The sequence below is a fragment of the Porites lutea genome, chromosome 2, assembly GCF_958299795.1.
Source record: "Porites lutea chromosome 2, jaPorLute2.1, whole genome shotgun sequence".
In the NCBI taxonomy this organism is placed as follows: domain Eukaryota; kingdom Metazoa; phylum Cnidaria; class Anthozoa; order Scleractinia; family Poritidae; genus Porites; species Porites lutea.
Window position 1 is genome coordinate 38,268,656 of NC_133202.1, and position 25,293 is coordinate 38,293,948.

At 41.9% G+C, this 25,293-nt stretch overlaps 1 protein-coding gene across 1 annotated transcript; it reads left to right on the plus strand.

Moving 5' to 3' along the window:
* Positions 1 to 1,419: 1,419 nt before the first annotated feature.
* LOC140928554 (uncharacterized) lies at positions 1,420 to 25,293 on the plus strand. Its single transcript, XM_073378312.1, has 4 exons — positions 1,420 to 1,665; positions 2,216 to 2,313; positions 15,299 to 22,358; positions 24,125 to 25,293. The coding sequence occupies exons 2-4, from the start codon at positions 2,301 to 2,303 to the stop codon at positions 24,153 to 24,155; spliced, it is 7,104 nt and encodes a 2,367-aa protein (XP_073234413.1). The 5' UTR covers positions 1,420 to 1,665; positions 2,216 to 2,300; the 3' UTR covers positions 24,156 to 25,293.

A 25,293-nucleotide genomic window follows, 5' to 3' on the forward strand; every position in this document is an offset into this window, starting at 1 on the left:
GCCACAGGGTTTTCTTAAACTCCTTAATTTTAACATGGTTGTTTCCAAGAGAGATGTTGTTTACTAATTCATAATCTTAAATGTAAAAGCACAGAGGACAACCACAGAAGCCTTTGTTGAAGAAGTCTCTTTCAGCTACATTTGCTACGCTGCCTGTGTTATTCACCTTTATTGGCACTGAAAGCACATCCCTGACAGCCTCGTACCCAGGCCAGTTCGCACTATCCGAGTAACAAGAGGAGGCTTGGAACCGAGCGCGATAGCGCGATAGGCGAATTTTCCCGACAAGCTTGACAGATGACGTCACATCCGAAATCGCCGAGGACGACTGGGAACGAGGCTGCATCCCTAACACACTGACAAATGAATAATAAGTTCTTCACCCTACATTGATTTATTATGTTTATTTTAATCAAAGACAATTGAAATACGTCTGCGACACGGGTAAGTGAATTCCTTGTATTCCTTTTTTAAAATATTAAATGCCTGTTTTCATAAATGATCTGATGCTTTTAAACGTTTATCGTGCAAATTGTTACTTTCGTTATTCCTTTTTGTCATAGAGGGTCTTTGAGGACCGCTCTGCGATCAATACTTAGTAAACATACTCAGTAAACATCCTAAATAATTGGTCGTATTTATTCATAGGATGACTGAGCCCGTGACTGAGTCACTTGACAGTTATTTCCGGACTCTTTCTAATATAGCTGGAGCATGACACTCTATTGTTGTAATTAGTTGATTCTCGTTTTCCAGAAAAACCGTTAATCTCATATTGAGTTCTCACAACTAAAGATGATGTTACACGAGACGATTTGCAACGACGATTTTCAGCGCAACACAGCGTTGCAATGTTGGAACAATGTTACAACCATTCGAAGCAATGTCGCAACAATGCTGTAATGCTGTGTTGCGCTAAAATCGATGTTGCGAATCGTCTTGTGTAACATCACCTTAAGAAGACGATCCATGCAGAAAGCCCGGGGGTACTCCCTATAACCCATACGGGGAGGCTCCGCCTAAAAGGGGTAGCTTTTCCAGACTTCAGGTACATGAAAGGGAAGGGATTTCAATAGTTGAAGTATATAAAAGGATGTGTGAAAATCTGTCATTGCGGTCTTTGAATTGCGGACCACAAAGGGCTAACAGGAGGATTTTATGGCGGTGAAAAAGACTAAAAGACTTCCTAGCTTAGAGATTTATTCATAATCAAAAGACGGTAACAGGATTTAAAGGGGATGCAACTATTGTGTGAAAGGGGTACAATTTTTCAATGGAAGCTGTACAAAAGGGGTACCTTTTCTGTTCGAAATGGTATGGGGGTATAGTAGGGATTAGACCTCAGGGCGGAGCCTCCCGGTATAAAATTTTGTTCACTACCCCCCGGTGAAGGAGACTCAAACGGTGAATCTTTCAAACTGGCTGACGGCAATTGCAGGTACAGCACAACAACTTTGCAGCGCTTTTTGCGTGGTTATCTTGTTTTTCTATCGAAGCCTTTTACAAGAATACGTAGTCGCTACATTGTTCAGTAAACTGAACGAGTTGCTCCCTTTTTATATCCAATCCTTTAGTGTATGATCAGTCAGAAAGCAAACCTTGAAACCCGCTACAGTGCAGTCAGTTGAAAAGAGAAGAGAGGCTCTATTAGAGTACATATACTGTGTAAGTATACATTTGCTTTAATTTCCAACCGAAGTTAACGTTAAAACTGCAATGCGTATACCTCCTATCTGGATACATTTTAAAACGAGAATTGGATTTGCTTATCACATTTGCATATTGTGTTTTGCATTCTGATCCGCATATGATGAGTGCGAGTGCAACGGTTTTTGCAACAGTAAAACGATTTATCACGTATAGACTGCAGGAAAAGCCAAATTTATGAAAACATGCTAGATTACGCTTACAGTGCACGCTGTTTTCCGCCCGTTATTATACTTAACTTTTTTGGCGGACGAATTAACGAACCACTGAAACAAACCTTACGATCACTCACATAAATTACTGAATGGAGGCAGTGGGGGGTAAACTTAGTTCCTTGAACGAATCGAAATGTAAAAATGCACAAGAGAAGAAGACAGTGTTTTCGTGTGATGCGTTGTCCACCTTTTTTTCCTGTGTTTTAAGAAAAGCAAGTTCATGTGAAACACAGCAACTGCTGACTGAATTCTTCACATTCCTATGTTGTTGTTTTCTCTTTTCTTCTGGAAAGGTCACGAATAAAAAAGTAAGATCAAGCAAAGAGTGAAAATGCAAACAACAACTGTCCGTCATGGAAATTTTCGAGCAGAATAAAGATGTCTGACCAAGGTAAGACTGATTTCAGAATACCCTGCCAAAAACTGCTTCCTTAGTCGTTTTTTAAACGATGCCCGGGATCTTCACTTGTACTCAATCAACCGTCACGGGATTGTGCAATGAAGTGCCTAGAGAGTTTGTGTAGATCATCAGCGCGTCCTTTTGATCACTGGAAGTGTTTAAAGTAGAAATATTACAGAAATAGGTTTCGCGGGCTTCTCAATTGTACTCTTCATCTTGATATAAAAGTCTTAATAACTACGCTGGTTATTGTTACTATTGTTCAAAAAAAGTAAAAACTTCAAAGCCCAATATAATCTAAAATTCAATAACAAACGAGAAACAATAAAGCTGTGTGTTGAAGCCACAAATGCAATAATTGACCACAAATGCACTAAAGCCCTCAGATATAATGCAAATTAACCAACAATGTAGTTAGCCTGCAGTGCAGGCGTATTTTGGGTGGGCGAAACCTTGATAGTGTTCGTAATATTGTTGTAGCCGCCATCTTTGATTTTATGACAGTGGAAGATTTGGGGAGAGTAGAAATAGCAACCCTTACGGTAGGTGCGAGGGCGAAAGAAGGAAAGGGCGGAGGGGGAGGGGAGAAAAAAATACGCCTGCCCGATATCATTGTTCTTTTGGGAAACTCCGTACGCTAACAAACGGAGCTCCTGATTGGTGCGGCATAGGGAAGTAGATTGGTGCCTGTCAATTAACTGTAAGTCTATATAGAGTACCGAAGTGTGACGTCATAGAAAATGAAATTTGTGAAATTATGGGATTTGTTAAGATATTCCGAAAGAACAACGTCCAAGACGCCTACTCGCCAAAAATTAGCAATTTGGAGCAGATTGTCTCTGAGATATTAACCCAGTTATGCTCCGATGACTCCATACAAATCCTTCTAAATCTTACCTGGTTCCTAATCTTATGAACCAAGCCAAATTTAGAAGGATATGTATGGAGTCGTCACAGCATAACTGGGCTAATATCTCAGAGACAATTTGCCCCTAATTGCTAATTTTTGGCAAGTAGGTGTCTTGGATGTTGTTCTTTCAGAATATCATAACAAATCCCATAATTTCACAAATTTCATTTTTATGACGTCATCACTTCGGTACTGTTTATTCCGTTTCCGTCAGTCTTTTGGAATTCGAGCGGCTGGGAATGTCGCGTGTATTACGCAATGAGAAAGTGAAAACGATTTCTACACTGGTCATTAGGACAAGATTTGCTCGCAGTACTAAAACCCACACCACTTTTACCTCATGCCAAAATGCTGCTTGTTCCAATACGTTTTTTTTTTTCTGGCGAGTAGATTATGCTCTAGAGGGTTCTATTTTTTGACTGAGCAAATGTGATTTTACCCGCTTGTCTCACACTGAGAGGTCATGACACGCTTATTGATTTTCTGTGGTTTTTGAATTTCTGGTCTTTATGATTTGCCCTCTGATGCAAAAGCGTTTTCTTTGACCTGTTTTGAAGCGTAAAGCTCTTTTTGTCGCTAAATAAGGCTGTTAGGTTCTTTATTTTTGTCCAAAGTGCCTCTAGGATCTGAATAACTGAGCGATTTTCTTTCTAGTCCGAGAATGTGATGTTTTCCTGCAATGTTGTATCACGCTGGGCCCAGCTCGTTAGTAGCGATTTACAGAGATGAATTTAGAAGAATGAATTGCAGCTTAAACTGAATCTTCATCAGCTGTGGAGAATTGCATTGGGACTCAGTCAAGATAAAAACAATGATAAACTCCAGCTTGTTTTTCTTAAGACAATGCAAATCTTTAGACTGGAGCCACTGTTTGGTTGTTTTGTTACTGTCGGATACTCATTTCCGAAAGAGCGGTCACGCGCGTCTAATTAGGGGGTGTTTCTCATTTTCACAGTGTTTTCGGGCCGGCGTGTTCTCTTCTCTCTCCCCGCCCCCTCCCCGCTCCCTCTCCTCCTCTCTTCAGGAAGTTTCAACATGGCGCTTTCGCGAGCAAATTGCGCGCTCAAAGAAAACGACTGCACTGCAGGCTAGAATGTAGTAAAACCCTCAGTGTTATCACAACTGCATATACTTAAAAGAGCGCCGCCATCAATTATAGTCGGATATAAATGAGCATTTTTCTTTTACAGAAACATTTTTCTCTTATAGCCCCTGTTCAAGGTTTGTGTTGCAAACCGAAATATTGGGCAAACATAATTCACCACTTTATTTTTGTTTTCTTTCTGTGTTTTTTCCATCGCTCTTCCTGCCGTAAGGATCAGTTTACTGATCCGGCTGACCCTCACTGGTTTGTGGCCCGGGGGGGGGACTCCGCATATGAAAGGGGTGGGGATGCTCATCGGAAATTTTGAATTAAACCCCTAAAGCAGACCGATCTGGGCGTGGCCCAAGCTTTTTTAGGTCTCTAAAAGAGACCATGTTAAAACACAGACAAATGAGAAAACTTGGATTATATGAATGGAGTAAATAAATCGAATTAAAAATACACATATCAAATATAATTATAACAATAATAATAACGCGAATATTTATACAGGATAACCTATCAGTTCTGATGAGAAGAACTGTTATCAAAAGGGCCCTGTAATTATCTCATAAACAGCTAAAAAAATAAAGAAGAAAATCGAAAAAGGAAAATAAAATAAAATAACATTAAGAAATCTAAGATTTCAAAATCGAAATCTGTAAAAATCATCGACTTACAAAACTGAAAAGAGTTTTGAATTAGGGATTACTATTGAAAAACCTCTTTTAAATTACTCATAAAAAGAAACCTAGAATTTAAATTTCTTAAATGCCGAGGTAAAGTATTGTAAACTAGAGCCCCTTGAAACGCAAAACTTCTCCGTCCAAATTCTTATTTGGCTTTGGGAAGTTTTAGTGAACACCCATTGTTTCTAGTGTTAATGTTGTGTTCAATGTTTGTAAAATATCCTTTAAAAGGGGTACAGACGTTATCCTGAAGACAATCAAACACAAGCTGGCAGGACTGTCTCGTTATTAAACTCTCCACTGTCTGGACTTGATAATATCCACCAATGACTTTCTGACTTCGACGTTCAAAGATTTCAATTCGACTCTTACGGGAACGTGACCAACAGAGACCCAAAATTCCACAATTCTCGGCTTGCACAGTCACCCAATGAAAAATAAAAATGCAAACCATTCAATAGAGAAGGACTAGAATCTGGGAAATGAAAAAAGATAAATATACAAAAACCCTTGCCAAGAATCAGGTCCGTGAAATATTTCAAATGCGAGATATTGGGGAAAACGGTTTACCTAAATTTATAAAGCTTTGTATGGAAACGCCATGTTGGTGTCCTTTTCAGAAACATCTGTTTTCGAGTTTTCCTACTAATGCGTGAATTCTTTGCTTGAGGAACTCATAAAGATTACAGTAACATCTATTCTGAGACAAGGAATGTTTAGATTGCAAAATCTCCCAAAATCGGTAATGTTTTTAACCCACATAAGAGCTTTCCCGGCCGCCAGCTAAATGCCGCGTCACGCAAAAGCCTGGAAATTCAAGCGTCCTCTCTCGCAAAACGAAAAACCCTTTCGAAACAAAAATTTGTTTATGTAAAGATGTTTAGGTACTGTAATACCTCGTGAAAGTAGAAACTCAGAAGAATCGATAGTTTCTTAGTTTGATTTTTGGTGACGTCACGTGCAACCTAAGAATACGTAAAAACAGGTTGAACTAGAATCGCCGAAAGGTGATTTTTAACTGGGCTGCAAAGGGGCTATTTTTTCTGAGGGGAGGGGGCGGCTACACACACTCAGGCTATAACAAAACTTTGTCGCCGACCATTTCATGAGACAGAATCTCATATGAGACTGAAAGATAAACTCATTCAGAACATTGTACCCTTTTGAAAGACTTTCGTAACCAAAAAAAAAGGAGTACCATTTTTAAGTGAGGGCTGTATAATAACTTTTAAATTCCACCATTATGAATAAAATAAACAAGTTAGCCATTAATTCTAAGCAGGAAACGATTTGCATTATTTTCACGCACCCCTCCCCCAATCCCTCTGTGCTCCAAATATAGCGTGACAGTATAACGTGACTAATTTGACGTAACCGGAAATTCCAAAAATTGTTGTCGTTCTACGAGCATAAAGTGCGACGGACGGAGCTGATTTACACTAGGCAGAAATATTGTATTGTATGAACACCAGAAGTATACTAAAACAGACAGCCAACTGTCCATTGATCCCGCCTGATCCGGGGGCCTCTGACTGCACTGAGACTTTGCTGCGCTTTTCACAAACATTCTTCTCACAAACAAAAGCCACCTTCACAATTGTGTTTTTCGCTGAAGTCAATCATAATTACGATCACAAGCGACGAACCTTGAAACAGAAAAACACAAAACGGATCGAAATTCACAAATCACAAACCATGACCTCTTGTGTAACAATGACGCCCGGATGGCCGTGTAATAAACCCAAATTTAACTTTAAAAGGAACTACACTTTATTCGGCCGCCATGACACCCGGAAAGCATGGCCCACACAAATATCCATGATCCTTTGCACGTTTACAGTAACCGAGAACTTCCGCTAACACAACTTCCGGTAGACAATAATATCGATACATTACATCCCTTCCTTTCTTTAGAAACAAACAGACTACGAGAAAAAGTCAATAAGGCACTTAACAACGAAAAATAAATCTGTATGAAAACTGTTCTGCTCGCATTGAGTTATCTCAATAAGACTGTTCAATAAAATCTAATAACATGAAATCAAATCTAACAGACTTCAACATAAGTCCAACGTGTCAACAGAGTTCAGTTCATAAAGTACATAGTCCTTGTACTTCTCCGGCATTCTGACAGTCCGTCTTGGTCTTGATGTCGCTATACTCTCTTCCGGTGGAAGAGTATTGGGTGCTTCTTGGGAAGCGGCCTCTGTGGCTTCTGGGGATTCCCCTGGTGGGTTGTACCGCTTAACAAATGAACTGTTCCGCCTGTATTCCACACCCTCCTTTGACCTAACAGTCACCTCACTGCCTTCCTTAGTCTGCACTGTGTATGGCTCACTCTCGAAATTTGCTTCTAGCTTGCCAGACGTTTTCGTGTTCTTCAGTAAAACCAGATCTCCAGGCACTACAGGGCTTTCGGCTGCACCCCGCTTGTTGTCCGCATGTTCCTTGTGGGCGAACTTGTGATTCCAGTCACGATCTCTGACCCCCTCGTCCAACAGGTTACCAGCGCGCCTCAACTCTGGAAGTTTGGTTTTCAACTCTCTGCCAAACATAAGGAAAGCAGGAGTAACACCAGTGCTTGTTTGCGGTGTTGTTCTATATGCTAGCAGAAACTTCTGCAGTTCTTCACGCCAGTTTTTGCCCTCGACGTGAGCAACTTTTAAAGTCTTAAGCAGAGTTCTGTTCTGTCTCTCAACATGTCCATTGGCCTGCGGCCACAGCGGTGGGGAAGTTAAGTGTTCGATTCCGTTATCAGAGAGAAACTTCTCTCACACCGCAGAGCAAAACTGAGGACCATTGTCAGACGTGAGTGTAAATGGAAATCCATATCTGGAGAATATCTGTGTCAGTACATCCACCACTCTCTTAGCTGCTGTTGAGCACATGATCGCTACCTCGTAGAATCTACTGTAATAGTCTACGACTACGAGCAAACTTTCTCCAGTGGGAAGGGGGCCCATCAGGTCTATGGCTATGTCTTGCCAGGGTCCAGTAGGCGGCTTCACTCTCTTCATGGGCTCAGGAACCTGGAATTCACCTACGACTTGGCAACCATGACAAGACTTATACACCTGCTCTGCGTCTGAGTCAATCTTTGGCCACCAAACCTTTGTCCTTAAACGTGCCTTCATTTTTACGATGCCCTGATGTCCCTCGTGGGCAAGACGCAAGACTTCTCCCCGTAAAGCCTTCGGAACAACAATTCTCGTACCTCGCAAAACAAGTTTGCCTAACACACACAATTCATCCTTGACACACACATAAGCTGTCATCCTACATTGAGACCAGTCCCCACTTAAAATGTACTGTCTCAGGCTAGCAATTTCTGGGTCACTATCAGAAACCAATTCGACTTGTTTCGCTGTCAGGGCAACAGGTAAGCTTTCCTCAGCGACTGCCTTGACAAAGTCAAATTCCTCCCCACTTGTGTCTTTAAGGTTACATTGATTGAGTCTTGAGAGAGAGTCTGCGATATTCGCTTTGCCAGGCCGATAAACAACTCTGTAGTCATACCCCTGCAACCTCAGAACCCAACGTTCGATACGTGCTGATGGTTTTGAAAGCCTGCCAAAAATACACTCGAGTGGCTTGTGATCAGTTTCAAGTTCAAATTTGCGCCCGTATACATAAATGTTGAACCTCTCACAAGCCCATACTAGGGCAAGGGCCTCTTTCTCGGTCTGGCTGTATCTCCGCTCCACTTCAGTGAGGTTTCTGGACGCGTACGAGATTGCTCGCCACTCGCCGTCTTGAAGTTGAGTCAGCACTGCACCTAAACCCTGTGGACCTGCATCGGCAATAATACGTGTGTTACAGTCTCCTCTGAAATATGCAAGCGTAGTGGCCTGTGCAACTAGCTGTTTCAACTTCTGGAATGACCTTTCCTGTGCTTCACCCCAGATGAAAGGCTCATTCTTCCTCAGGAGGCTCCTGAGTGGTTCTGCTTCTTGCGCGAAGTTGGGAAGAAACTTTGCAGAATACTGTACAAGCTGAACAAATGATCTGACCTGTGAAGCATCTTGTGGAGGGCTTGCGTTCAAGATGGCAGCTACTTTCTCTTCACTGGGCGCAACACCTTGTCTACTCAGATCATGACCGAAGAATGTAAGCTTGGGAAGACGAAACTGGCATTTGTCCCCATTCAAGGTTAGTCCTTTCTCTTTCAATCGGGTCAGTACAGCATGCAAATTCCTGTCGTGTTCCTTTATGCCACAACCATGCACAATCAAATCATCTGCCAAATTAGCCACTCCCTCGCAACCATGCAAAACATCCGCCACGATTTTCTGGTACTTTTCAGGCGCCGATGTTACCCCGAACATCAAACGTTTGTACCTGTACAAACCACGGTGTGTCACAAACGTCTTGATCTCACGCGATTTTTCATCCAATTCCACCTGGTGAAAGCCCCACTTGAGATCGAGCTTTGAGAAGACAGTTGAGCCATTAAGGTCGTACAATACTTCCTCAATTGTAGGGATTGGGTGTCGTTCCCTCTCTATTGCTGAATTCGCCCTGCGCATGTCCACGCAAATCCGAATGTCACCGTCTGTCTTCGCGACAACAACCAACGGCGACACCCACTCAGTTGAGTTGTGTGACACCTCCTCGATGATGTCTTTGGCTAACAACTCATCCAACTTCTCGTCAACCTTGGCTCTTAACCCAAATGGCAGTCCCCGTACGGGTTGTGCAACCGGCGTGACATCGTCTCTTACATGTAATTTCAGCTGAAAATCCTTCAGCTTTCCAACCCCCGTAAAAACCTCTCTATACTTCTCACGGATGTCCGCATCACTTCCTTCAACAGTTAATGAACACACATCTGGACCGACCCTTAACACGCCCAACTTGTCAGCAGTGTTCTTTCCCAGTAGAGATCTTCCTGGACCTTTAACCACTGTGAATTCGTCCACACAACTGTTGCCACTGATCTCGCACACAATCTCAGACACAAATGTCCCAATCACCTCAATAGGATCTTTCTGTCCATAAGCAAACAACTTTTTGCTTGATTTCTTGGACTCACACTGAACACTCTTCTTCTTCAAAACTTCCCAGGTTGCTTGATCAATCACATTGCACGACGCTCCAGAATCAATAAGTACCCCTGGTAACGTCACTCCTCCAACCTTCAAATCAACTTCACTACCACTTGTAGGCTGACTGACTCCAACTGTAAATGCATAATAATCTTGTTGTCCAGTGGCTGAATCCTCTGATAGTTGATAGGCTCTACCCCGTGTATTATTCCTTCGATCGTCATCCCTTGTAAGACGTTTGCGTTCCTTTGTTTTGCAACAGACTGCAAAATGTCCAATCTCGCCACATGAATTACATTTCTTGCTACGGGCAGGACAATTCGGGTCACGTGCCATATGGTCAGTGTAATTACAGCGAAAACAGCCTTTTACCTTTGTCTCCTGAGAACCACCCGACGGTTTACCAGGCTTATTTCCTCGGTTTCTACCCTGCGCTGTCCCCTTTCCTTTTCCTTTGCTGTGAGGTTTGCCGGAAACAGCATTCACCTGACCGGATGACTGATCCATAGCCTTGACCTGCATGTTCACTGCTTCCTGCACACGAGCCAAATCTTGTAAATCCTTCAGAGTAGCATTTGTTTTCTCAAGGAACTTACGGCGAAGTCTGGGGTCCCTGCATCTCTCAATAAGCTGATCCCTTATTGCCTCATCAACATTTTCAAACTCGCAGAAGATCGCTTTCTGCCTCAACCGACAAACAAACCGATCCACCGACTCTCCTGACGCTTGCTCCATTTGCCTAAACTGATGCCTTTCAAATGGAACGTTTAACTGCGGTGCAAAATAGTTATCCAACAACTCCATACTCTCTGCGAACGGTTTGATTTCCGTACCGGTCAATAACGTGTAATACAGCTCCTGAAAATTCAACCCTCCAGTATGCAACAGCAATGCGGTTTTCTGTTCATCTTTCGTAATCCCTTTTGCCACCAAATACAGATTAAACGAGCGTTTCCACAACTTCCAGCGAACTGCAAGGGTGTTCGGATCTTCCTTTGGATTGAAGGGGGGAAGGCTGGCCACATCAAGTAGAGGAACAAACGTCGCGGTTGGCGAAGCTTGTGAACTTGAAGCTGTACTCGAAGTGGTTCCACTGTCGTCCGTCATCTTCCTGACAAAATACGAGGACTTTCCGCACAAATGACTTCCAAAACATCCACTACCTCACAAAACGAATTGAATCCTCGTCGCCAATGTAACAATGACGCCCGGATGGCCGTGTAATAAACCCAGATTTAACTTTAAAAGGAACTACACTTTATTCGGCCGCCATGACACCCGGAAAGCATGGCCCACACAAATATCCATGATCCTTTGCACGTTTACAGTAACCTAGAACTTCCGCTAACACAACTTCCGGTAGACAATAATATCGATACATTACATCTTGAACCCGTGAAGTAAAGTTTTGTTTCCTAAGAGGTCCGTTAAGAAAAGATGATTGACAGCAGCGAAAAACACAATCGTCGGTTGGCTTCTGAACTTCAGAATTCGCACGTTTGTGAGACGTGCAGTAAATAGACGATCGTAATTTGCCGTCTACAGTCTACATGAAAACGCACTATTTTTTCCACAAGATAAAAAATATTCAGTTTTAAGATTTTCCTCTTGGTATTTTTCTCTAACTTAAAGGAATAAAATCCTTAGCATTTTGTGACCTAAAAAAGTTTAAAGATTTCTCGCTCGCATGTTGCTTTCATCAGCACGCACTTCAAACAATGTAAATAGATGAAACGATCGACAACATATTTTTTACCTGATACCGATAGGAGTTAAAAATTCGCTCCAGTTCATTGTTTGTCTCACCCATGACTAACTTTTCTTCACGGAAGATAACTATGCCGCTTTATAACTCCTCCAAAGTTTTTGTGCCAGCTAAAAAATATGAAATCACTATTCACAGTCCTTGGATATTAAAAAGACTGAACGTGACGCAGTATTGCGACTTTGTTTACTTCTGATCACAACTTCAAGCGAAGTCTCTCTTTTCAAGCGATTCATCTCAATGAACAATAATTGACCCTTATATTTATATAAGTCATGTGTATTATGTTTCGAGATAAATGGATTATACGCTTTTTTAAGTTTCCATTTTGCGGTGACTTCAGTTTACATCTCCATAAAATGGTAGAAGAAATATCAAGAAACATCACGAGAGCTGAAAATTTTCAAAGGCATGTTTCTGGAACTCGCTCATGCTGACATCAATATGGCGTGGTTGCTGAATGGGCGAAAATCAGAAGATCATGTACAAATTTAATGATAAAAGCTTAGCAAGATACAGATACAAACAAAACCAATCCCCCTGAAACCTCGACGTGGGCTACACTTGTATGCTCCACTCAGTCACCAAACCTTGTCAGTAATAGCTCCTATTTTCATGTATTTTCCTCAAGTCAAGCCTTGAACTTGTGTGCGAAATTCTCAGAGTTCCTATTTATGTCCGTGTCTTCTTTATCCTCAGTATCCCAAATTTAGACCTCCAAATTAAATAGAAGGAAATATTTAAAGGAAAAGCCAGTCTTCTAACATGGCAAAGTTGTCACGTCCCTCGCTAAAATGGACGTGCGTAACATCAGGATTCATTCATCTGACATTCATGGGCAACTGAGTTGTTCGCGTCACTGACTACGACAGCTTACAATCAAGTCTTCAGCCATAGTGTCGTCGACCGGTGAAATACTTTGCTCATAAATTGTGCTTATTAATTGCTCATGTACTACATCGATCGATAATTCTCTCTTTGAGTTCACGAAGCGGCCCCGGCGTTCCAAACCTGACGCTCACAGTCATCTTTTGGTGTGAACCTACGGTGAACGGCGTGTCGGTTTGTATGCAACGTGAGCATTTTTCTGAGTTTCCCAGCGCCAACATCATCTAACTGACTTAAACTCGAACAATAAAAAAATTATAGAGTGACTCCCATGATCGAATCGCTTCGAACAACGCAAATAGCCTTCTTCAGGTTCGCAACGCCTTGTGGGTTTTTCAGGGGGAGCGGAGACGATGTACAAAAAGTATCCGTGCAAGGGTCCGTGCAAGAGAAAATCATATGAAACCATTTGTGAGAACGTCGTTTCTTGGTACTAGACTCTCGTGTTTTCCCTCCCCCGGATGACCGTTTTCTGACACCGACGACGGAAAACCGAATTTATGACTGGGCCGCACAGGCAGCCCAGTAATCATTGCTTTGTAGATTTTCTCAGCACTGCTCTTGTAAATTAAATCTTCCAGCTGCTCTTTTATACATTTTGTCAAAATGTGATTCGAGATTTAAGGATGAATCCAAATTTACACCCAAGTATTTATAGGACGACGTGGTATTAATCAGTGTTCCGTTTACAGTCAAGGCTAGTTGTCTTCTATTCAATGCATTAAGCCTTTTTTCAGTACCAAAGATCATACACTCAGTTTTGCCCTTTTTTAGATTAAGGACAAGCTCATTATCGCGAAACCAAGAAGACAGGTTGTGACAATCTTCACTGAGATGCCTTTGAATGGATTCCAGATCTTTAGCAGCCGTGTGCAACCCTAAACGAGACCTTCACGGCTAAATATGATGGCGTTTTGCCCAGAACACCCTAAATGGGACCAAAATCCGAAATTAACACCCCTAAGCGAGACGACGAGCATCCCCACCACTTTCATATGTGGAGCTCCCCCCGGGGTTTGTGGTTGAGGTTTTGCTTTCACAAGTGTTTCTGATATAAATAAGCACCCTGGCGCTCTTTCAAAAACACAATATTCTAATGCATTTCATCGAAAAAGCACGGCCCTCAAATAAGCTTCGCACCTTCAAGTCGAAAATCAATATGTGCCGCCGCAGTCTTTCGAAAAATACAATATTCTTATCGATTTCATCGAAAGGACACTGCCCTTTAGTAAGTGCCTCCCTCAAGTAATGAAAACGGAAAGAGGGGGACATGGGGGTTTACGGTATTGAGCTTTTTTTCAAGCGGTATTTCGGTAATTTTGATTTTAGGGTGCGGTATTGCGGTATCATCCAGTCCCGCAGTGTGCGGTTTTTCATCCTTCTGGCTAACGGTATTCGGTAAGAGAAGAACCTTCACGGTATTGCCGTAGTGTTCATTTGGCCTCTCCTGTCTAATGTAGGTCAATATTTGGAATAAATGAATACACAATTTCTGACAGTCACTCTATGGTAAAATTGGTAGAATATCCAATGACCCGGCTTTTTGATCTTTGTACCGGTCAGTTCAAGATCTTCTCACGTTTTCTCGCAAAGGTTGAGGTTGATTTCTGGTGTATACAAGCTCAGATAAAAAAACGAGAAATGGATACAACATTAAGCAAGCGTCACCGATCACAAATGCGCTATCGGTATTTCGTCCATTTTCGACACGGTATTTTGGTATTTGCCAATTTTTCGTACGGTATTGCGGTATTGGGCACCCCCCAATGTCCCCCTCCTGAAATTCGAGGGGACGAAAATCTTTATATGAAGGATGTGCTGCAAAATGGCTGAAACTTTAGAAAAATAAGTTGTGGAATTCCCTAGCCTGTTGGCAGTCCGCCTTTTCTCTTAAAATCTGTCAAGTTCTTATCTCAGCCAGCGCGATTGCAAACCACAACTTTACGTTACGCTTGCTTAGGACTTTCGCGTGCAGTAACTTTGCAAAGTAAAATAAGAGGCAGCTCGCTGTCTGGGAATTCGCTTATAAGCATTGCTTTGAAATCTTTATTAAATAATTGTATTAAGTACTATACTGCTACTAAGCTCCTTACCAAACCAGCAAATCGGGACTAGTGTGCGCGAATTTACATTGACTGAAGTTTAATACTTAGATAATAGCTTTTAATAAGAACCATAATATGGCTCTTGCTTTTAATCATTTATTGGGAGTGTCAAGACTCTGCGAGCATTAATTGTACTGCGCCGCTTGGACAGCCAAGAAGCAAAAAACATCAGCTATGATAATCAACATTAAAAATTTTGATTTTTGCCGTATTAAGGCACTCTCGCTTGAGTAGGTTTAAATCTCTTGGTTGAATGCACTAGAAATTTGTATTTATTCGAAATAGCGCCGCGGCGCTTATTGACTTTTTACTTCAAGGTGCGGAGGTTATTTGAGGCCAGGGCTCTTTCAATTAAATGCAATGTTTCTCGAGCTGCCGCCCTCGTTTCTCGCGCGCGTGCACTCCCTAAGAAATTTGAATAAAAAGAGAAACTGCTCGAGGTCTAGTACAACAGTATAATGACAGTTACCACAACCGTAATTGTTTGCAGGTGATGCCATTCCTGACGAGACAAGCCCAGTCGTGGTCCATTTTTCCATTTCCGAAAACACAGAGTGCATTACTCCGCCGGGAGGAGACTACTGGCAGGCTCCAGATTTTGTAGATAGCTCTTTTTTTGTCGACTTTCTGACGGAAATTGTTGATGCAATCTCGGATAGGGACTCACAAAAGTTTCTTGAACTCCTCGATCCTACCCCAACTTTGTGGAATGAGTTGCAAAGGTGGAACCGCAAGCGAAAAAGGTGGTTTAACGACGACAAAACTTGTTTATCGAAAGTGCGCGAAGAATGCTCAAACTTTCACAGCACTGGAGAATTCATCTCTCTTTTCCCTCCGGAAGGGAGTGTTGGCATCACAAGTGCTGACGTCCTTGTTAACAACGAGTTGGACCCATCTGGTGAGCTACGGAGAAAGATTAGTCAGTATATTGCTGCCGACATTGCTTTGTGCGAAGAGTTTGAGTTTGAGAGCGCCGAGGAAACCGAAGAGAGGCAAGATGTCTTTGTGGACGATACATACCCGTTAGATGACGAAGAAGATATTAACGAAGTGGAAGAGGCAACTCCTGAGAAGCCGTGCTATTATCCATCACAGATAGAAATGGCAACGATTCTGAAGAAACGAATTGACACAATAATGTGGCATTACCACAACATCGCTAAGCTGAGCGACGCTTTCGACGACGTAGAGTTTGCAGTCTACACAGCAAGGTACCGGATGCTTAGCGATCAGACTGAGAAAAGGATATGTCATCCGGGCGCTGGTGTTCTATCGAATGAAGAATTGAAGTCACGTAAAGAGTCGAATGGAAAGAAGAGAATGTTCATGTATGTTCGCAGCGCGGAAAATGACAAGCATTTTGAAAAGCTAAGAAAAGACGTTCATGCAAACCCAAGAACTCTTTTTACCATTATTGCTGATGAGTGCCACTGGGGAATCACAAGGGACAAAGTCCAGAAACCATCGGCACATAATCTGTTCATCAATGAATGGTGTAAAGATAACTCACCCAGAAATGTGGTCGTAGTTCAAATCTCAGCAACACCTTTCAACATTTTAACGCAGAACTCCCGCCTTCCTGAAGTCCGTTGCCTTATTGCATACGAGAGAATCTCTACCATACGAAACAATCTTTACGAAGCTTGCGAACTTATGGTCTTAGAACGTGAGCCTGAGATTGGAGTACATGACTTTGTAAAACCAACTTTCAAGGAGGTAGAACTTCATGTTGTCCACTGGTCGGAGGTAGAGCTGAAGAACTTTGAAAAGGGAATGCGAATGAAACTCAAGTCGACATTAACTGTCGAACTTTCTCCACAGCCGCGATACCTTCATGTTTCCACGGAGGGGAAACTGGGCGTCGTATACAATAAACGTGATACCACTGACTTTCTTGTAAAGGGGAGTCACGGTATCGTGACAATCAAGGCCATTTTAAACGAAGACATGGTCCGCACACTAAAGGGAGACTCGAACGGAATGCTGGAAACCATTGTCCACCCTCAGGAATCAGCTAAGTTTGAGGTAAAGTTGGACTTTGGCGTTGGAGTTGCGGCATTTTCTTGTAGTGAAAGGAGAGATCTCTATTTAGCAGTCGACGACAAAGATAACGTTTTGCTGCAAGCAGCTAGAATTGAAAGAAAATGTGGTGTGTCTATAATGCAAGCCAAACACAACTTGGGTCGCGTTTCATTCGAATTTTACATTGATCAATGTGGACCAGCAGAAGTTGACTCTGTTGAACAACAGTACATGAGTTTAAACTACTATCTAAGTACCATGAACTGTTGTAAAAGGAGTGATCAAAAGATTCGTCAGGACAAGTTATTTCAAGAGATGGTGAACACGGCAAAAAGACAAAACAAGCGGTGCACACCCGACTCATCATCTCTCAAGATAGATGCCCTTCTATGCGCGGAGTACTGCTACTACATTCTCCTAGTTGGCACATACAACAGCGATGACAAAATCCGACAGGCACTTATCAGTGGCACGGGAGAATCTCCCACTGATCAGTTCAGTGAAAAGGTTCGCTCTTTCAGAGAAGAGCTCAAGAACAACGCAAAGTACATTCATCACGAAGCCTTTGAATTGGTTGTGAGAGAAATTTGCAACAAGGAAAAAGAAACTTTCAAAACGAATGTGAAAATAATCTCAAGATCCCAAAAACAAAACAGATCACCTAGTAAACTGGACTCTAATGAAAAGTTAGAAACAGAATTTGTTGCCTGTCTAATGCACTTGTCTCGGGAAGGTCTACAAACGATCATGGAAGATCCCCGCACGAAAGGTATTGTAAAAGAGATCAAAGCGTCACTACAACAAAACAACTGCCACAAGATGATTGAAATCTGGAGGGGTGTTATCCGAAAGTACGAAACAGGATTCCTTGTACAAAGCCTAATCGAGAGTGGTGAAGGGGAATCGGGTAAAATGAAAATTGTACGAGCAAAAAGCATGGAAACCGCCGATCAGTTCTACCACACCCTTAGATTGGCCAGGAAACTGTCTTCCTTGGACAAATCATTTGAGATCATAAGAGATTATGGCGGAATCCAAATCAAGAATCAGCTAATGAAATCATCAAGTCCTTTCTTCCTTAAGCTCCAACCAAGGGAATGCCAGTTTAAATTTGACTGCCCTTGCAGTAAGCTTGAGCTACGCCTCGGCCACAAGAGGTGTATCAATTGTCAGCACGTGCATAAGTCAATCACTCAGTATGAAGACTTAGAAAACTTGGCGTGCGTCCTCATCCTGGTTGAAAAAGGACGTATGGGGGACACATTTCCCCATAGCTTCGATTGCCTTGACCTTCGACTAAGCTATGACAGCAATCGGGAATTCAATGAGGGCTCACCAGTTTTTTTGTCAACTGTCATTCAAGAACTTGGAAGAATGTGCCGATATGCAAAAGCGTCAATCCGAGAATCGCGTAATCAGTACACTCCTTATGTGTTGGTTGGAAGAGAGCTTTTCAAAAGGCTTGGTAAATCATTGAAACTTTCCCCAGCTATGAGCGCAATTTCTTGTACCAGAGCTGATCGGTACATGTCAACCTCCAAAAGTAAATGGGAGCGAAAATCATCTTCACTACGTTGGTTGGACTATGAAGCTCATAAGGATAGTTATGATTACGGCAACAAGAAGACACATTGCAACAGAATCCTTCTCCAAGCTGAGCCTCAGATCGGCAAGACGGGTGCCTATCTTTGCCTCATTAAACAGCTTAGAGAAGAAATCCTTGGAATAGAAGATGAAGGCAGCTTTTATCCCCACGCACAATACGATTCTCTTGACGAGACAATGGAAAGCAGCGTCAACAGTGACGAAGACTGGCACTTTCCCTATTGGAAGACGATCGAGAATTCTCCCAGCCTTTCTGAAAAAGCAGTGGGGAAGGGGAAGTATTCAATTGGAGGGCTCTTCTACACTCACGACGTCGAAGATAATCCCTTCTTTCTCATGAAACGAGAAAACCAGAATTCAATCAAGTCAATTCTCAATTATCAGAAATTGCTATCAGGAAATTGTGCAGATGGTGTTCGCGCATGGCATTGGTACCATTTTGAGAACTGTGTTGAGTGCGGAAGACTACGTCAAGGAGAGCGGCCAGTTTTGGAAACGCTTGAGGTAAGCATAGATGGCACTCCGGTAACGGTCACTTGTTCAATTCCCACCAGCAATCTAGCATACAATTACCTGCGAGAACATCTCCGGAGTTTTAGGTCAGTGGAATGGTCTAGGACGGAGTTCAACTGCCCAGGAGTGACCTCGCTGTCTTATTGGATATTCCATCCCTCGCACAGACAGGATCCGCGAAAGTGTCTTCTAAACTATCATCACGTGATGCAAGAAGAAAACCAAGTAGCTCGTTATCTGCAAGTTGCTGTGGTTCGAAGTGAAATGTTCCAGGCCTACAAATCTACCTGGGGGAAGGTGATTGCAATATTTCAGCTGCCAGATGAACTACCGAACTGCGAACTTGGACCTAGTGAAGGAGGTGTGGGTTACGCGAGGTTGTTTATTCAGAAAATTGCATTTGCTCTAAAGCTGGAATACATTTTTGTGATTGATGACAATGTGGCCTTGATGTCCGAAGCAGTGTTGAGGTCAGACCAAGGAACAACAACAGGTCAGAGCGTTGTCAGAGATGAGAATGGAGTGATGAAGATGGAAAGATGTTCTTTCTTAAAACCTCTCACTCACCTTCAGAAGATTGCAAGCGGAAAGGGCAATCCACCCGATGAAAGAATACAGTACGAGCCACATCCTTTAAAGGATCAGCCCGAGGGCCAACAGTTTCCCCTGTATTCGTATACAGGCCCCGCTAAGTTGTTTGGTGACAGCCCGTTTAAGAGTTATGGCATTCTAGGTTTTCTCAGAAGTGTCCCTAGATCGGTCAGGCCATTTGCGAAGACCCAGGTTTATGCTGCTGTTTTGTTGAATGTCAAAAGTACGGTGGAAAAGGAAGTGTTTTATCGACCATGGCCGTGTTGGGAAGACTTACGCTTCAACGACGATTGCGACAAAGCTGATTTATGGGTAGTGAAATGCAATCGCTTCCATTTTCACAAAGTCCAATACAACGACTGGATCAAGGATCTCGTACGTCCGACTATTTTTGTATGGAAAAAAGATAGCTTTCTGGAGGAACGACCACTTGCTAGTGAACTGCCAAAGGTTATCGAGGAGGAAATCATCTTGGGCCACCTCCGCAGCTTTGTCAACACTGAAGGCCATGAGAATTACTTCAAAGGACAGATTGGATACGACCGACCAGAGGATTGTGACGACCAGTTCTCCCCCTCAAAAATTGTTGAGGAACTTGACCTCCGGACACTTGACCTCCAGAACTACGAAAGTAAGGAGTCCGGTTCCAAGAAAAAAATTTCAGTTCTTATTTTATCATACTGTGCTTCTGTTGCAAATCGGAGTCTCAGGAATGCGATGCTTTTGGAATCAGCCTATTGCGCAACCCAAGAAAAGATCATTTTCATCACTAGTGCTAAAGATGCAATAGAAAGGTGGCCCGGGCTGACTCTGGCGACCATAGCTTCGCACAATGGAATTTGCCTCACCTCCCAAATGAGCAACAGATGTGGTCGGTTTTCCATTTTATCAGCCGCTGATCCTAGAAGACATCATTTACGGTGGATTGTGATCGAGGCATCCTTCTCGAAAGAAGATAGCATGATTCTGGAAGAATTTAATGCAGCTGTTGAAATAAACGTATCTGGAAACGCCACAAAAGCGGACGAAAGTATCCTTGTTGATCATCAGCAACACCTCAGTACAAGTACAAGAGAGTTTGAACAAGGATCTCTCAGCACAAAGGGTCAAGAAACTGTGGATGTAGGAACGTCCTCCCAACCACTGCTAAGAAGAGAACCAGGGATCAAAGAACCCATCAGTGCAAACCGTTCTCCTTATAGAATATATGGCCTTGAGACGCCTTTGCAAGAGACTTTAGGGCCATATCGTCAGGAATGTTCGAGTGTAAAGAAATCTCCTCAAGAATTCACCGGTCTAACATCGTCTCTTCTTCCCTCAAACAAGTCTCGTCAAGAATCACCTAATTCAATTGATGATTTCTTTGGCCAGAAAAAAAACCAAACGCGCGACGAACAGGGTGTCAAAAAAACGTTTGAAAAGGCAGGCACAGGCGGAGACTCATGTAATGGCAGGCAAGGGGAAAGAAAAAAGTCAATCTTCAATGACAGAGGAGAAAGTAACAGCAATTGGAATGAACACGGTAACGCCATTTCGGAAACAGAACAATCAAAAGGAGAAAAGGAAAGGAAAAAGGAACTCCAGACTGGAAGTGACCAGAAAAGCAGAAACCCCATTCGTACTGGTGGCGACAGCATGCTGAGGAGGGAAAATGACAAGCACATGATGTTCACGTCTTCTCTACATGATATACGTGACGTATATGTTGTTAACGAGAACGGCGGAGAGACGTCGAGTGGCAAGAAAGTAAAAAAGAAGAAAAGTAGGAGCGAAAGCAGTGAAGAGCGTAACAGAAAGGGAAGTAAAAATGATGAATCCACTTCGGAAAACGGACATTCAAAAGTGAGCAAGAAAAAGAAAAAGGAATTCCAAAGTGAAAGTAGCCAGAAAAGTACTAGCCCCTCTCATTCTAGTCAAGGTCAAGAGATTATGTCAAAGAACAAAGAGATCACACAGAGGGCATCTACATCTTCTGTTCATGAAGAAACTGTTGAAGATGTAGAAACCATATCTAATGCTAGCAGCCAAACAAGCACGTGTTCCATACAACGGGAGAACACAGAGTGGCCGAATGTACCAGATACGTACAGTGCTGATGATGTTACAAGTAACAGCGATTCTAATACCAGTCACCAGCGTAGAACCTCCACTTCAAGAAATCAAGACGCCGAAAAAATGTCATTGTACATGGCGGGAACTAACGACGTCACAGCACGTATTGTTGACCTTTGGAATCAACGCAAACAGATGAAAAAACGAGAAGATCTTTCAGAGGTACACGTTAAAAAAAGTCTCGATTGCTTTGTATCTGGGGAGTTGGAGACAAAAGACCAACATGGCTACAATGCACTTTTAAAGGCGTGTTCCTTGCCCTCTATGAGTCCTCATGTAATGCAGCACCTGATAGTCGTTCGAAAAGTGGACTTAAACTGTAAGCTTCCAGATGACTTTGACAAGGACCACCGCTCAGCCAAAGGGTTAATTCCAGGAATGTCCGCTCTGTCAGTGGCAATAAGGAGACAAAATATAAGCTGCATTTCAACCTTCAAAAGACGAAAAAAAGAAATCAGTGTACAAGACGCTGACCAGGAAAGGAACACTGCTTTGCATCACTGTGTTGCATCGGCATCGAAAGGAGCATTCGAAAAGCTGTTCCCACTTTATAAAGAATTAAATTGGAAAAAAATGTTTAACAGAGAATTGGAAAGCCCTCTGGACATTGCGCAGAACTTGGCAATGGACAGTGCTGCAAAAAAGAAACAAGCACTAGACTTCATCCTTCAGGAAATGGAGAGAAGTAGCCCTTCAGATGCATTCAGGTACATGGCAATTGATTGTAGCAAAATATCATTGAAATTATATATTTTGTTCATACTTTTTCTTTATCTAACAGCTTTGTTTGCTCCTTTTTTAAAAAGTTTATAACCGTAAATCCTCTTTTAACCACCCCCCCCCCCCTCCTCTAGAGGCCTATTTATTCCAGGCACGTTTGCAATTGAGGAGGGGGGTTTATTTAATTCAGCCAATATGATGGTATCAATTCTCCATAAAAACTAGAACGCAGAGGTGAAAAGCCCAGTCGAGTGAATTTGATGTCTTGCAGCCTAAGATCAAGACAAATCCGAACTTTCAGCACGTAAATTAATTATACCCTATCAGTCCACGTGGAGAGTTACACTCGTGACTCGTTTAAGTGCTACTATGATCAAATCCATGAATATCATTTTTGTTTTCGCTAGTATGACAGTTAAGTACTTGAAGTAAATGGTGTGCAAATTATAGCTTCATACGATTAAGGAAAGTGGTATTTTTTTGCGCTCAAAAACCATTAATTTTTGTCCTGTGGCCTGGTTACCAAGAATACAAGACAACTTCTTTGTGGCGTCATTTTCTTAACTTATGACATGCACATGCCTTATTTTCTTGAAAGAAACCTGCTCAAACGATGTTCTGTTTCTCTCCCACCTCGATGAAACCTCCTCAGGAAGTCTTTCGATCTTACTACATTAGGCTCCGTATGTGTGCAGCAACCGCTTCAATCGATAGAATTGCATTGAGCTTCACGCGAGCCTGACTAACAGAATGAGAGATGCGTGCATGGAATAGGTTTGTTTATAGCTGACGGCTCTACCATTTAAGAATATAAGGAGAGGGCTGGGGGACTAAAAATTTTCTTCACCTTAAAAAGCGCGCGGGAGGGGAGGGGGCTTACTAAAGAGAGGAGTGTTTAATAGAGGATTTGCAGTATTTCGGGTACCAACCTTCCCGCACCGTTTATGACAAAAACGGGTCAGATTTTTAACAATAACAGGAAATGACACCTTAACATTAATGAAGATTTTATCTAAGATTGCACGCCCCAAATCCACTTTGAAGCTCGCCTTCAGAACCGTTCTCGTTTTCAACTGGATCTGCAAGATTTAAAATACTATGTGGCATGAAAGGTACTAGAACTTTTAATTTCGCGGATGATTTTGTATTGGTTCTCGGGAACTAATTGACGCGATTTTTGAGACTCTGGGTTTTTCCGATGAAATCAAAGTCGCTGCGATCGCTTTTGACGAGGCAACGATCCTAGATTTTCGAGTTTCTGTCGTCATGGTGGTTGCTTAAGCTTGCAAGTAGCGTTACCACGCAAACAAATTCTTGATATGTGACAATCAGCTGAAGATTTGTTGGAAAACACCCGAAGAAAATGACGCTCGTATATGCCAATAGAGAGCCTCAATTTTACTAGATTTCACGCTTTAAGGGCATGAATGCATCGTCGTAAATCCTTCGTTAGTTTAGAAAACCTGTAAGGAAAATGTCGTAAGTTGACACAAAACTTTTGTCTTTTTCGAGCATTTTCTTTGCTTACTTTAATAAGTCCCTTAACGAATACGGACGGGTTATTGGCAATAATAGCCGGTGACCTTAAGTTTTGAAAATGATTACGTAATTGAGTACGAATACACTCTTTGGAACAACAAAATGAACATGACAGCCGTGACACAACCCTTTAACTGCATGCCAAGTATAATCCGGTACAGCACTTGCAAACGCATTTTCTGTGTATTTTCTTACGTTTTTCCATTTGTTGTAGTGTTAATTCGTCTGACGAAGAAGACTTGTGATCAACCTGCATCAGTACAGGAAGAGCTCCAGATTCAAGAATTTGGATCCTACTAAACATTTTACATTTGTTAACTGTATGTTTTCCACTTACTCTTGTATGATTTTCTAAGTTCTAAGTGGAAGATCTCTACACCTCTCGACCACACCTCGTAAGAAGATCATGACTTCATAAATGTGTAACTTTTCCTTCGTTTTTTTTTTTTTATGAAGTTCAAGCACTATTTATATTCACAAGGGAGGACGTATTTGTACTGAAAGTGACCTTTAAGTTGCGCTCCGGCCGTTGGAGTCTTTTGTGTGAAAGGAATAGAAGTTAGTCAAATACTTGAAATAGTTTTGAGTAGATAGAGCAGTACCTCTCCGACACCATATATCCCTGTAAGATTGATTTTATCTTAAACAGTTTGCAGTAGGATTATATATATTTTTGTCTTGATCAGAGCTTAGTAGAATCTCGTTTGATGACAACTACTAGAATTGCCGTCACCTAATATGGGCTTTTATAATAAGACAGTTATTTCCGTTCACCGGCAGCAGACATTGCTCTGGATTCCCAGTTATCGTTTTGTTTTCATTTTTTTTATGATTGCCTTTTTTATTCAGAGAAGAACCCTTTTATCTCATCAGTAGTCTGTATAAAACAATTAGGTACTTTATTGGTAAACCAACCAATATTGTTTACACTTGTTTTTTTGTAAACTGTTTTCTAAAGAAACGCACTTAACTTCGGTTGGTTCACAAAACAAAAAAAACCTAGTTTCAACAACTGAGTTAGGGATTTATTAACCTTATTAATAACTCTTGTGATAAAGTCATTATTTAATGTATGAATAAATACCTTTTTATAAACTTCAGTTTCAGTTAGCTATTCTAACACCCCTTTAAAGACCCGTGAAGGTATAACTGATATATATTTTTTCCTTCTGTCATTCTTGTTTTACCGTGCTACGTACAGAATTTTAATAGGAAAGGTACAAGTGTCATCAACTTGTAAAACCCTTAATCATAACTATAACAAAATTCTCAAATATGATTGGCTATCAACTGCCCTGATTTCAGCCTTTACTACATCCACTTGGAAATCACAGTTGATCCTTGCAATCTGATTGGCCCTGAGTGATGTGATTTATTCACGAA

Bases quoted from the DNA above. Each gene is read 5' to 3' on its own strand.
- LOC140928554 (XM_073378312.1), top strand. The intron at 22,359-24,124 runs GTACATGGCAAT...CATTTGTTGTAG, and splicing joins AGCCCTTCAGATGCATTCAG to TGTTAATTCGTCTGACGAAG.